Source organism: Fundulus heteroclitus, chromosome 22 (genome assembly GCF_011125445.2).
Source record: "Fundulus heteroclitus isolate FHET01 chromosome 22, MU-UCD_Fhet_4.1, whole genome shotgun sequence".
In the NCBI taxonomy this organism is placed as follows: domain Eukaryota; kingdom Metazoa; phylum Chordata; class Actinopteri; order Cyprinodontiformes; family Fundulidae; genus Fundulus; species Fundulus heteroclitus.
In genome coordinates, this window is record NC_046382.1 from 9,917,678 (window position 1) to 9,932,633 (window position 14,956).

At 40.8% G+C, this 14,956-nt stretch overlaps 1 protein-coding gene across 1 annotated transcript in view; it reads right to left on the reverse strand.

Moving 5' to 3' along the window:
* Positions 1–14,956, reverse strand: part of LOC105921153 (adhesion G protein-coupled receptor A3) — a 277,946-nt gene that overhangs the window by 214,734 nt on the left and 48,256 nt on the right. The window contains exons 3-6 of the mRNA XM_036126251.1: positions 4,269–4,340; positions 1,419–1,490; positions 1,183–1,254; positions 128–291 (exon numbers count right to left, since the gene is read on the reverse strand). Coding sequence (XP_035982144.1) covers positions 128–291; positions 1,183–1,254; positions 1,419–1,490; positions 4,269–4,340 — 380 coding nt within the window. The remainder of the gene's footprint in view (positions 1–127; positions 292–1,182; positions 1,255–1,418; positions 1,491–4,268; positions 4,341–14,956) is intronic.

Below are 14,956 nucleotides of genomic sequence, written 5' to 3' on the forward strand. Positions count from 1 at the left end.
AGATACGTAAAGTGTTCAATTATTCTGCTGTCACATAAAGAGATGTAGAGTTAGTTGGACATTTTGTTGTGCACAAATGCGATGAACTCTGTTTAGCCTTACAGCGCGACGGAAAAGAAGGCCTTACCACATTTGAGCTGCTGTTCTCGTAGGTTGCGAAACTCCAAGCCACGGAGGTGGGTTGGGAAAACACAGACCGTGTCATTACCAACCCTCACGGAGTTCTGTTGAGCCCAGAGGAGCAGCCACTTCAGCTGACAGTCGCAGAACAGCGTCTCGGTGCCAAAGTTCCTGGTGGCAATACCAGTATGTGCTTTAGACATTATTCAGCAGGGCTTGAATCTCATACTTAACAAGTTAAATGCCCGCAAACACACACAAGCAAACTTTGTACAAAAGTGACAATTAGAGTCTGTGAGATAATTCTTTCATCCCCTCCAAATATTTGAACGGTCTAAAAGGATTTCGGGTGTTACTTGGCACCTCCATTGATTTCCTTTGTGCTCTGGAGACTGACTCGGCCACTATGTGCCTTTTATGTGGTAACTATTTTCCCACTACTTTGCGTATTTTTTTGGTTACGCTTTGGGATGACACCCACGTTCCATCTTTATTGTTGTAGTAGATGGAAGAAGTGTTCCAAGGTTTTACAGTACACAGCTCTATCCTTTGGCATCTTGTTGCCATGAACTCGTTTTGAGGACTTCGTAGAAAAATGAATACCAAGCAAAATGCTCCCCTCTCCAAGATCGATTGTGGAGAAGAGATCTGAGTTGTTTTTTTTTTTTTTTTTGCAAATGCAACAGTTTGGTGTCACCTTGCCAGTTTGGTGTCCCAAACCCCTTTGTTGCATTCAGGGGTTATTTGGGGGGTACTGCTACGTTTCTCTCATCTGGAACCAGTCAGCCCATACTCCCAGGAAATAGTCGTATCTCCCAGTATAAATGCAGTTTCTGAAATACTCAGACCAGCCCACACAGCACTGGCAATCACGGCATGAACAGAGTCATCAAAATCCCCACCATCGCGATGCTCTTTAGCAAGTTGTCTTTACCTCCAAACTCAAAGTTGCAGCAATGTGATTGGTTGATTAGCTATTTGTTTTAACAAGCAATTGGACAGAGTACCCATTAAAGTGGCTAGTAAGTATATTCACCTTAAATATTTTTATCATGTACTTACAGTACTCTAAGATCCCGGAGGTTTGTGAAGAGGCCCGTCGAAAGTGTGGAGAAGATGTTCCCGGACAAATCCCTGTTTGCGGAAAACAGAAAACGCACACATGTCCAGGACCAGACAACACAAGAAACTCCCAATCCTGCATTCCTCCTTCCAGAAGTACAGCCACCAGAAAGGCTTTAGCCTTTACAGACACAATGGAAATGCGAAACCTTTGAGGAACGCAGAGGGCGACTCACAATTTTGAGAGTCTGTCCAGATCAAGGAACATCTCAGGTGAGAGGCAGCCGATTCTGTTGTCGGAAAGATCCCTGTAAGGACAAAAAAATAAAAATAAAAAAAAGGCAAAGAAGAAGCATGCCTCGCTTGACTTGAAGAATTTTCCTGACACTGTCGTCAGAATAAGTAGGAACAGAAATCAGAGATGTGTCTGTGGTAATATGTGCTTGAATGCGTGCCTGCCTGCACAGGGAGCTGGAGCAGCCGAAAACGCTGTTTTTCTCTGTCATCTATGCCACTTTGTGAGAAATCTGTCCTGACCTTTTGGAAAATTTCAGATTTCACATAACAACTGCTGGCACAAATACACAGACACACACACACACACACACAGACATAAACACATACACACATCCTTCAACACACACACACACATTCAAACGCTCGGAGCAGGCGGCCATATGCGAGTGGCGGAGCGCTGTTGTGTCCAAATCTCCGCGCCCACACACACTGTAATTAAAGAGCTGCTGGGCTGGAGCAGCTGTGGGAAAATAAGCAGAGCACTCGAATAATCACCAGTTGGGGAGCACTTAAATTAGCCCTGTGCTTCTCCCCAAGGCTGCATGCACACGCGCCCAGAATCAATATTGTTAACTCACTGTTTGCATCCCTGCCAGTCCACATCCTGCTAACTATCAGGCTGCAATCATGTTCCTCACTCCTTAACCTTTTATGTTGAAGCAATCATTAAGGTAACTATGAAGGTAGGAGCAGGGCCTGCTGAGGAAAAAAAAAAAAACTTTCACTCCATTTTTTTAAACATTGAATCTTTTCAACAGCTTAAAAAGACACTAAAAATGCAATTTAAAAGCTGTAAAAGCCATTTTTATGGGTTATTGCTGGATGTGACGGTCCTCTAATTGAGCATTTATGTTCTATTTTTGTGCTGGAGAATGTGGCTGGACAATAACTAGGAATCCTGACCCTGGTGCTTCCAACACAATAAACAGCTGCTCCTCCCCTGAGAAGAGGAAGCACTTCTCTGCTGCAGGCGCGCGTTTCCTTTTTTCTCCATTTGCATTCCACACATTACTGGCCACCCATCAAATATGTTGTGAATTTTGTAAGGTTGGAAAACGCAGGTAACACACACACACACAAAAAAAAATGTTATTGCTCTTTTGCTCAATCCCAAAAAGGCATGTGAAAAATGGAGAGAAAGCAGTGAGGTCAAAGCTCCCTCTGTGTATATATTTGATGTGCAATGTTGGCTATTTTTAAGATTAGAAAAAAAAAAACTTAAAGTATTCTAAAATTCCTAAAACAAAAGGGAATGGGTGTTTTTAGTAATGCGTGGCATGTTTGTCAGTATTTTACTTGGAACATTTTGGCCTAGTCATGTCATTTAATATTGATATACATAGAAAAAAGGCCACTGTGTCAAGTTTTCTAGGAAAAAAACAACTTTGACTATTTTGTTAGAGCCATGTGTCACTACTTATACGTATACCGATGACTCTTGACAAATCAAGAAGAGGTCAGAGAATATTGCATATTCAGTGCCTTGCAAAAATATTAAAAACACATTTTCACATTTTGTCACATTGCGACCACAAACAACTTGGATTTTACTGTCCCCTCCCACCCACGTGTTGCTGAGCACTGCCAGTCAGCTAGCTGAAAGAAGGTCTCTTCAATTTATCCTGTCATACAAAGTCAAGTGAGGTGATTTAGAAGTACTTTTGGTTAAAAAAAACAGAGGCAGTCACAGTTTGGAAACTTAAGTACCACCATTTATTACTGACTAATAGCGTTGTCACGATACTAACATTTCAAACTCAATATCGATACCCAGGAAAATATTCGATATTCGATACCATTTGATACCACGGGGTATAAGAACATGACAAATAATTAAAGGCATGAACAATATTTTATTAACATGAATAACTCACCTTGTTCAATCTTAACGTGGAAGATGCTTTCTCAACAGAATCACAGACGCTAGTTAAATAAGTGTGCAATGCTGAATAAGCAACCCAAATATAACACATGGCCAGTAGCATGCTAGCCACAGCTAACCGCGCAACATTAATGGGGACCAGCAGTCGCCATAACATCAGTAATGCATTTCATGTATAAAATTATTAACAGGAACTTTAATTTACTAACATGTCGGAATTCATCATGAAGGCTAGGATGTTGCTCCTTGAGATGTTTGGCCAGGTTTGTTCTGCTGCTCGACTTCATTCTCACCACTTTAAAGCACTTATCAAGATCTTTGAGTTTCCCTTCTTGGCCTGCCTCATATGCTAAAATATTCACTATCGATACCATGTCTTGGATATGGATATGTTTGGGAAGCGATACTTTTGACAACCCTACTAAGTAAATTGTTATCCTTGGGTTAAAGCAGAAAACTTGAAAATTACAATGAAATGTATTCTATATTTCTACCCAAGTCTATGTGTCAAACTCCAAATAGTTGCACCAAGCTTAGAGATAATAGCATTATAACTGTAACAATCAATATTCTATTGCTTTAGCAGCTGTAGGAAAAATGCGTTTTGTGTTTTAAATAGGAGTTAGCTTTATGTTCATGTCTTTGCTAATACAGTGATAATGTTTCTCTTTTATTATTCAAAGTTATTATACCATGAGAACACTATTAGAAACCCAGCTCTTTTAAACGTGATTCTACTAGTAACATAGCGTAATTCAAGTAAAGGCTCCAGTGGAAACTGAAAGATCTGGGGATTCAGCGAAGGGTAAAACTCATCCTCTATATAGAAATAAAAGCTAAACTTCCCATCTAGTCTTTTTCGCTGTGTTCGTTGTTTCAGGCTGCTCCGAGGCTTAATCACACTTACAGTTTTTTCAAGGCCAAAAGACCGCGGAAAGCTCCAGGCTCCACTGTACTTATCAGATTATTCTTCAGGTACCTAGAGAAGAGAGACACATAGAAAGAGTCAGACATAACTATCCTACCCACTTATCCATCCATTTGATCAATGGTGAGAAAAGAGCCGCCAGAGGAAATTCAGTGACCTTCTGGTTGCTGGCTATGAACTGTGATTCCATCTAAACATCCACGAATCTTGCCAAGTGCAGTTGGTCTTGTGCTTAGCTTGTGCTTGGGAATTAGAGGGAGGTTTTAAACTTTCAAGAAGCTTCATTAAAGCGGTGATTTTTTTTTTCTTCTTCTCTATTTTAACAGAGGAAATTTGGAAATGCTTGTGTCATGCTTCAGTGAGTTAACTCGCACCTGTTGGCAAGACCACACAGACCATTTCCTGCTTACTGGAGACCCAAACCACATCCAGCAACGGGGCAAAAGCACACATGTGGCAGTTTCAGACCAGCACTCCTTGTCCACCCACACCGCTTACCCCGAAACTCTCACAATACTAAAAATGGATCTCAGAAAAATCTCCCGTCTGGTTTTCTTTGCAGGCCAAGGAAAACTTCCTGAAATTGTGTCCCTGGTTTCCTTTAGGTCTGTCCTGAAAGCTCTGTGCAATGAGGAGCAGAAAACGGGTATTGCTTATTTCAGAATCTGAGCAACAGTACGGTTCGGATCCTTCTGTTTTTTTTATTCTTCTAATTAATAGTAATAAAGCCAAAATCAAAACTACAGCCTGAAAACCATTGTCCTAATGGATCATTAAAATATACAGCTATTGTACCAATGTGAAAATTAAAGTTGTAAACTGGTTGGTTATTTTCATACACTGACCACATGCATGAATCTGACACAGGCTTCACTCTAGTTCCTTTTTTTGACAGAATTGGTTGAGCTAATTATAATTAGTGGGTTTCCTTGCACAGGCAATACATTTTAACTATAGCTGAGGTTATTTTTTTCAAATGCTTAATTTTCCATCCATCCATCCATTTTCCTAACCGCTTTATCCCTCATGGGGTCGCGGGGGTTGCTGGTGCCTATCTCCAGCGTTATGCTTAATTTTAGCTTGGTTTATTCTTTCCAAAACCAGGTTTGATGCATGCTTGGCATCTTGGAACATCCATTTACAGGTATGTCTGTGTTTCCTCTGTCGCATCTAAACTATACCCTTCATATGACAAAATATGATATAACGATCTGGAACAACGCAGCAATCTTCAAAGCCGGCGGATGCAATGAAAAATAACTATCTGCTTCAAAACTGACAACTTTATGCTTGATTGGAATTTTGCTAAACGAACCAACCTTTCAAAGAAAACATGGTTAGGTCAGAAATGTAACTATTTGGCCAAATTGGCAAGAATTATTTTTGAAAGAGCCAAGATTAGGGGTTTGAACTAAGGAATATTGTGCCAACTATAAATGTGCTGTATGGGCTATTTCCTTGTGATGGATTCTGGTAAACAGCACAGTGACAATAGAATAATGGAGGCTGGTTTTAGTAATTATTTTGGAACCATTTCTTCGTTTCAGAATTATTCCACTTGACAGGCTGAGAATCTCCATCTACTGTTGTTTAAAACAGCAACCTCCAAGTTTTGTGGAGTTCTTCTTTGAAACCAGTTTTTAAAACTTATGGAACCGTTATTCCTCAATGTCAGTATTAAAAAAATATTCCTGAAAATTGCTTTACTATCAAAATAAGTTTAGGATCTTGAAAATGTATAAATTATGTTTTTTTTTTTCACTGAAGTGCTTGATTGTATATAATTGATTAAATATGATATATGTAGGTATTGTTAAAATAATGAAAAAAAATGAGTAGGTCCTCTGGATGGGTTCTTTTTAGTTGAAATGTTTCATCTCATCTCCAAGAGACTTCTTAAGTCTGAAGAGTTACTGATAAACTTGATAAGCTTTTTAAGAAGTTCATTTTCATAGTGGCTCAACAAGTTAATTGAGATAATCAAAACTTGTGCTCACATGCCAAAGGAAATCCATGAAGCTAGTAACCGGATGTTAGTGCGCTGATGGCCGCCTGTTGTTCCCAGGGGGCCGAGTCATGCTTTCAATAACAGCATCGTAAAAAGTAAAAGGGGGGGAAAACTGACACTGGAGGCCTCCACCCAAGTTTAACGAGGGATGGTTTTCACAAGAATTGCTTCCTTTACTCCCCTTCCAAACCGACGTTCCTCTCTGTCCAGGATGCAAACATCTTCATCTAATGGGGTGACGGCTGACCATGAGCGTAAACCGCAGACTCTTGGGCTTTCCTGCCAGTGGCTGCTCTGGTTCCCCCCGATGCATAACTGGTCACAGTCCTCCGGGCACTTGACAGCATGCGCAACATTGCTCTGTTTGAGCCGTCGGCCTGGATCTTTGTTTAATACAAAGTGTGTTGGGGTGTATGCATATACATAGAAACGCCTCTATGAATTTAAACATGTGCACCCAACTCTTGTTTCTAAATAGCTTCCGTGAAACGTTGTGTAATCACAACAAATAAATCATTGTAAGGCCAAAATGACATACTGAGCAACCGCAAACTTCTGACTTCAACGTAAAGACTGAACCTTTTCTTTTGACACGAGTCAACTTGGTTAAAGAAAAACCTCCTTGTCAAGTGAAGTGTAACACAAAGTCGCCTAAACATATGATGTTTAGCAGTGAAGTGTCTGTCTTCTGCTGGCTGTAATTCCTGAAAAACCTCAGCTGTTAATTTCAAGTAACTGATGTTAATGTAAAAGACTCCCTGTTTAAAAAAAATAATAAAAAATACTCCCTTCTATGGTTAACAATGTGCGATTTGTTGTCTACTCCATGACATAAGACACATTGTGTTTGCACTGTTAAGACTCCCAAAGAGCTATTTAGCAACTGCTAAGTCTTGGGGAAGCATAAATTACACATTATTACATTTATTTTACAATTTTCTAAAGTTCTATATAAGATTTATAAATTGAAATCCAAACTTCTGGTTTGACCTTGAGTCTGAGGAGCGTAACTCTATTTTTGCTGACGGTCTTTTTAAGAGAATCAAGTTAAGGATATCAGCAGACAGCCTCCTGGAGTTCTTATTCTAACTGCATACTTCGGAAAGCAGAAGAGAAAGTCGTCTTCCCTGAGAAACTGAGATCCAGGTCTAGTCAGGTCAGTCAGCGGCTATCTCCCACTTTGTTCACACCCACACTTCCCTTTGATCATGCATAATATGCTACAAAAAAGCCAGTGGGCCAAGGTGCTTCAGGTTAGGCCTGAAGCACCTTCTTTTATTCTGAACCATCTTTTCGCTCATTGCTCAGCCATCTCCTGATGTGCTGAATGCTTAAAATATTTGCCACATATCGATTTGTTGCCTTAGCATGGGGCAGGGGTCGCTGCTCCATTAGGCTGCACACAGCAAATGCATCACTCTACTACTGTTTTTAACATACAGTGGAATCCTCAATATCAATAACCAAACAGCTACTTTAAATGTTTAGATGAGATTCCTGAGTATTGTCATTTCTGTCTTAGTTGTAAAATAACTTTCTATGAACTACTCTATTTGTATTGTATCTCAAAGATTTCCTATGAAAAATAATATTTCCATAACCACATACAATAGACTTTGACTCCATGGGCAACACCTTTAACATCTGTGCCAACAAGCCTCAGTAAATAAATGTGAATTATGATTGCGTGTCATTACCTGGTCCAGAACAGGTAGAGTTTACAGCAAAGTACAACTGTCTGGGTGCCAAAGGCTTGCACAATCGGAGGAAACTATCTGAAAGTGAATTGTACATGCTTTTCCATGATTTATGATCAGAAATGATGTGTAACATAACATCCTCTGTCAGTAAGCTTCACTGTATTGGGGGCTGAACAAAGCCAAGCAATTCAGAGTAAAGGGTATCCTCTGCAAAGAGACACATTTATAAAAGAAATACAATATGTTAACAGAGATGAGACTGAGCCATTCAAATATTTGTGTAAAAGAACAACAACATCCTGACATCGTTCTTGCAACAGATATTAGGCTAAGGTCGGGTCTGTGGATGGCCTTTAATCCACCCACAGACCGGGACAGAAGAAGTCTCCCACTTGTTTTGTTACTGTGATGATAACTGAAGAGACAAATCTTTGGAGTGACAGTCCATGTTTTACATAGGTGCAACAAAGAGCTTCTGCAGCAACTGTGGAAGTGTCTGCGTAACAGAAATCTGCTTTCTTTAACCCTTTCCCGTCTCCTCACTCTCTGAAACGGGTGCCACGTGGGACCTAGAAATGTCTGTGTGCTGCTGGAAGACCTTGAAACAAGCTATGAGGGTGATATCTATGCTTAATATTCAGACCTATGTGCACTGATCACACAAGACAAGCTAAGCAAAGGTGAGTGGCTTATTTTACACATTTGAAAAGGTTCACAATACTGTAATTCTCCTCTCTGGTTGCAGGTGGCATTGTTCTTAGAGGTGGGCGGTGGCACAGAGGTGGATATGTAGGTGAGTGGCAGGAAATGACTCTGAAGGATGCTGGTGCAGTGGCATGCAATTCTTTAAGAGTTTCAGCACGCTTGGGCAAGTAGATGACGGCTTGGAAGACCGTGGAAAACCTTGGAAGCAGGTGAGTATCCAGGTAGGTTTGCTCAAGGGAAGAAGTGACATAAGGAACGTAAGTTTACACCTGGCTTGGAGGCATAAAGGATGCATATGAATACCTTATTTTACAATAATACATTGACCACAATGTATCCCTGTGGTCAATAATCAGGCAAAATCAGGGAATTTGAGTCAGTTGTGAGAGCTGCAGCCTGCCTGGCTAAGACCTCTGTAGAAAAAGGCACAGGAGGTCAAATACATATACACACACATTCCAGAACAAGTGCTAAACTCCAGGCTCTGAGGGCCAGAGTTCTGCTACTTTTAGAAGTATCTGTGCTTCAACACACCTGAATTTAATAGTTACCGAACTAATGTTACTCTGTAGAGCTTGACTACATGCTGAGGAGCTATTTAGCTAGGGAATTTAGGTGTTTTTGCCCAGGCACACATCTAAAAGCTGCATGTCTCGGGACTTGAGTTTGAAACTGCTGCTCCAGAATGATGTGTAGGAAAGGAGTGCCCAGCACTATCTTGCAAATTTTAGATGCTGAATCATAGGACTGACCTTCATCACCAGCATTCAGCCATTCAGCTATGGTGTGGCCTGGTAATGACCCATTCATTCGATTAAGTTGTGTTAGAGAAGGGATGCATGCAAGACTTGCGTTTAATACCTATGAACTAGAAAATACATAGACACTGCTGTTCAATTAAGCAAATTGTAAGCTGAGCTAAGTCCTTGGAAAAAAAAAAATATGACAAAAAAAAGTTGGAAAAAAGGTCATAAGATGCTTTTGACTGTAGAAAAATCATCTATTTTACTGCTATGTTTCGTGTTACTTCTTTTTATCTATCAGGTACACAAAGTAACGTCACCTCCAGTGGTCAGTGTAAGCTTTGTTGCCCAGAATGGAAAATTGATTTGCAACTATCAAACAAAACAGTTCATGAAACAGCACAGCCGCAGTTTGATCAGTCAGCATCAAAAAGATGCACATCTTTTCTTCACATAAATAATTAATCACTGCTTGTGACAGAAAACCTGTGAGGATTATTTTTTAAAGAAATGCATCTTAATGTTGTCTAAATGGTTGAGTGCCATCTAGACAACAAAAGCCATATATTTTCAATAAAAGTGAACTCTTCCTGACATGTTATTTGACATTTATAAGAAATCCAATATGTCTGGGTTTTTTTTTCATTTCTACAAATACAATCATATTTTTTTACTTCTACAGATACAATCTATTTCCTCATATGCCTCAGAAACATTCTGTCAGCTCTACGTCTTCTCTGTTACATGATGGAAACTAAGAGGCTCTACTGCTGTATGAGAAGGTTTAGTTCTGGTTAACAATTATGATTTATGCTTGACAAGTGGCATTTTACCTTTATTACAACAAACTCCACTTCATGCCTGGTGTTACAACACTGCACAGTCTGTACAGCTCAAATGTTAAATCACACTTTAGATTAAAATGTGTGCTGCCAGTACAATTTAAATATGTAAATAGGTCACATTTATCACGGGTCTCTCAATAACCAGACTGAACGTCTGGGCAGTGTTGCTTGGTCTTAACCCAGATTAAATATGATGTTCTAAATTAGGTCTATGTACATATGCACATTCTCCCGTGTCTAAGGTCTAAATGTTGACTTAAAGGTATACTATGCAACCGGGGTTGATTTTCCAGCGAGGCTCCCCCCAGAGGGCGAAAGTAAAAGTGCACTGTTGTAAAGATGCTCAGCTGTTCTGGATTCTCCGTCAAGCCAGGCGCGGTTGTTTTGAGCTTAGCAGACAGGCGAACGCAACGAAAAGTCGAAAAAATGGCAGTACAAACAATGATTAACTCAGTGAAAGTATGAACATCAGGGTTTCCCGCAGCGCTATCCTGGCGAGGCGGCCGCCTCGCCAAACTCACGCTACCGCCTCGCCAACATTCAAAAAAATAAATAAATAAATTAAAAAAACAACTCGATATGCTTGCATGTTTATTTGACGTTAACACGCGGTTCTTTGTTGTTGCTTTTGCGCGTGCATATAGTGAATGGCAGGGAAAAAAACAGGCAAAAACACATGGATACTCCCCCCCCGCTCCGCCAGTCGGTCCGCGCAAAACACTGAACATGCACACAGAGAGAGAAAAACCATTCCAATGTTACTTACAATCGCATCAGCAGAAACGCGAGGTCCGCGTCAGCCTTGCAGCCTTCTTTTTCTTTTAGCTCTCGCCATTAAGAAAAAGCTTGCCCGATGTTCACCCGTGTACAACTCCTCTCTCTGTCCAGAGCCCTTTTCCTCTTTCTTGCCTGCTCCAACATGGGCTTTCGCTGTTTTCTCGCTGGTTCTGCCATGATAACTGCACAAATATCGCCACTGCGCTAGCAACGAGCACGCCTTTCACTGGGGGCGTGTAGCAGTTCTCGCCGTAAAGCAAGACCGACTCTCGCGATGCACGAGACTACTGAGCCTGTGGGTGCGAGCCGAGGGCTCCTGCAATTGCAAGTACGGTATTTCCCCCACAGACCACCAGGGCGGCCGAGAAAACCTTTGTTCGACCTGAAATGACTCATTTAATCATCCAAAACGGTATGGGACATATTAATTTACTGAAAAATGTTGCATAATATGCCTTTAATTCTGAAGTTGGGAAGATAGAAGAATAAATCTGTTGCAGCATTGTGTGGCTCTTCAGACCATTGTCCAAATGTTTAAAAGAAAAGCCACAGAGTTAACAGCAGAAATGTTTAATAAAAAGTACCAATATATAGCAGATATAGCAGCTCTGCACCAGACAAGCATGTAAATAAAGACAGAAATATGATTAATCTGATTATTATTATATAATTTGCAATTTTTGAAAATCAATAAAACTCCAGTCCAGTTTATTGTTCAGGTGAAGTATTAAGTGTCAACAGTGTGGTGGGTCCGTGCCTGTGTAAATCCACCACTGGCACCAGTCCACAAAGTCCTGCGTCCAATGTCTGTACTATGAGACGTCCTTTCCTGTGATGAGGCGGCGTATGACAGAGTCGGCGGAAAACACATAAAGTTTGGAAATCTTGGAAGCAGACAAAGAAGTCTGCAGGGTAGAGAGTGAATAGCAATGGTGTTAGCACTGCCGTAACACACATGGCAATAAAAGGAAATGAAAAACAATGTTGTCGCCTCCACAATGCGCACAGCAAGCCAAAGAACACAGGAACACACAGGACTTCTAAAAAAATACATCACAACAAAAATTAAGCGGCGGAGGGAGCTGCCTGTTCGCATAGTGCTGAACGTCTCATGACGTTTTGATTCTGAATTAAATGCAGGTATCAAATACATCTGCAAAGGTGTTAGAAAAAGTAGTAAACTTGGGACTTTTAGCTAAACTTAACAAAAGAGTGGCGACATAGTGGTTTCCTACATTGGTATACAGAGGCCAGGGGCGTAACCATCATGTCAGACATGAGGGGGACAGATGGCACAGAAACGGGAAGTGCAGGGGAAATGTCCCACGCATACCCTGCGTGCTTTATGCCCACGACAAAGGTCATGAACCTTCTTCAAAAACATCTGGCAACACCAGTTCCTGCTGGACAGTGATGGTGAACTCTTCTGTGACATAGCAAACCATGAGAGTTACAACCTGCATTGAGTAAGAAGCTGAATACACCTACATTCTGCAAACCTCACTTACAAATGCACAACACACTAAGTGGTAGTTAAATGCCTTGCTCAGAGGCATATAAACATGCGGTAGAAGAAAGAAGGAATCACTCACAACATTCTGAGAGAAAACTACAATTTTATCTGACAGTCACCAATTAGTTGGAACTAGAACTGCGTGCTTTGGCTAGATGTGAGTTTTTCAGCAACAAGTGCTTCTGGTGGCCCTGACGTGAAACAAACGCTAATTATGAGAAAAATAACATTTTGTTCAGTTAAGTATGGTGGGGTATCTATATTTTTGTGAGTCTGTTTGTCTTGCAAACAGATCAGGAAGCTTGATAGACTGCATGGCATCATGGACCCTTTGAAATACCAGGATATCCATCCATCCATTGTCTTCCCCTTATCCAAGATCGGGTTGCAGGGGCAACAGGTCCAGGAGGGAACCCCAAACATCCGTCTCTCAAGTGACATCCTCCAGCTCGTTCTGAGGGATCCCAACGTGCTCCCAGGCCAGACAGGATATATTGTCCCTCCAGTAAGTTTTTGAGTGTTCCCCAGGGTCTCTTCCCAGTAAAACATGAGCAGAATACCTGCTCAGGCGCCCAGGAAACATCTTGTTAAGATTTCCAGACCACCACAACAGACTACTTTCGTTGCGGGAAACGAAAGGAGCTCCTCACCCTATCTCTGGCTGCTAGAGGAAGCTAATTTTGACCTTGTTCTTTTGGTCATGATCCATAGCTCATGAGCATTGGTGAGGGTCGGAACGTAGACTTGCTTTCTTCACCATATCAGGTATGAGTAGTGCCTGCATTACTGCAAGTGAAACCCCAATCCATGCCTCCCTTTCCCGATTCATCGCTTGTGAACAAGACACCAAGATACTTAAACTCGTTTGGTTGAGACAGAAACTGACTCCCTACCCAGAAAGTCCATCTAGAATTGGATGTCAGAAAGGCCAGTCCACCTTTATCCAGCCCCCCCCCAATTGAATCTCCACCTTATTAGGGTGGAGAGGTTGGGTAACCTATAATCAGATATATAAAGTTGTCCGGAGCTTTTGCTCCTTGTTAGGTCCTCCATGGCAAGTTGGCCTCAGGGGTTTAGCTCGACGAAGCTACAACATCAATTGGGCCTCTATGTGGGTCCAGCACCTGCAGACAGGAACACTGGGATCAGGTGCAGTGCAAGTTGGGTGAAACCAGTGGGATGATCTGAAGAGAACCCAGCATAGGAGACAACCCAGAACCCTGGATGATCCAGAGAGATTGTGCAAAGAGGAATAGTCAAACATCCCTCTTCCTGCATATTAAGACTACAGCCTAATGAAACATGCAGTATGCAACAGTTCTGGTATATGTTGAGGTAAAGATATGTTATGTGATAAACAAACCAGATGGTGAGCTCTCTTTCTATTAAAAAAATCAAATAAAATTCATCTGAACAACATTGTTTTATTCAGAAAGTTGCCTTTGGCTACATCTGCTGTTTTGGGGCAAGGAGACAACTAAGTTGTAGTTTCTTGGTGGCAGTACCATAAATGTCCTTCTAAACATGTTCTGCTGCATAAAGCCAGAATCACTGCATATTACTGGCATGGGAAGCACAAATGCAAGGTACCTAAATAATTAGCTAATCTTGGTACTTTTTAGTTAAATTGATATACACCAATAAGTTGGCTGTACAATGTATTAACTTCAAGGGTACCAACAATTACTGTATGTCTGATAAGTTTGTTAAAATAAAATTACTCTTTACATGAGACTTTCTCCCACAAAATAAACATTAAATTATATATTTTTTGTTAAATTTTCAGGATAGAGCATGGTCCTACAATAATCATGTGTTCGTTACTATAAGTGGATCCATTTTCCAGAAACGCATCCATGATTCAATCCCAGTGGAGCAAAAAGTATCCATCTCCAAGGTCTGACCCAGCAGGCAGAAAACTAATTAACATCAACACACAAAAAGGAGAACAGCTGTTAGCAGTATGGCTCAGAAGCAAACGATGATACATTTAGCAGATGCATCCAAAGGCAAAAAAACTCTTGAGTTAAGTTCAGCAATTAAACGCAAGCTAAATGGAAACAACACTGATAAATATTTTGTATTCCAGCAAAAGAGAAAAAAATGTTGGTACAATTTTTATTCTAAAGCTGAAAATTCAAAAGCACACAAAAGAATATCAAACATTTAAACTAAGGAAAGGTATTGTACAATTTTTAGTCATTATTCCAGCATATAAAGCACTCATACACACATATAAACACAGAATAGAGGCTAGACAACCATATCTGTAGAAACAGCTGGAGTTGCTCAAGTCAGATGAATGTTTAAACAATGACCATTTTTGTGGTGCATGTTTGAGGAGTGGTAGCAGTGCACTGTATAAACCCCACAATT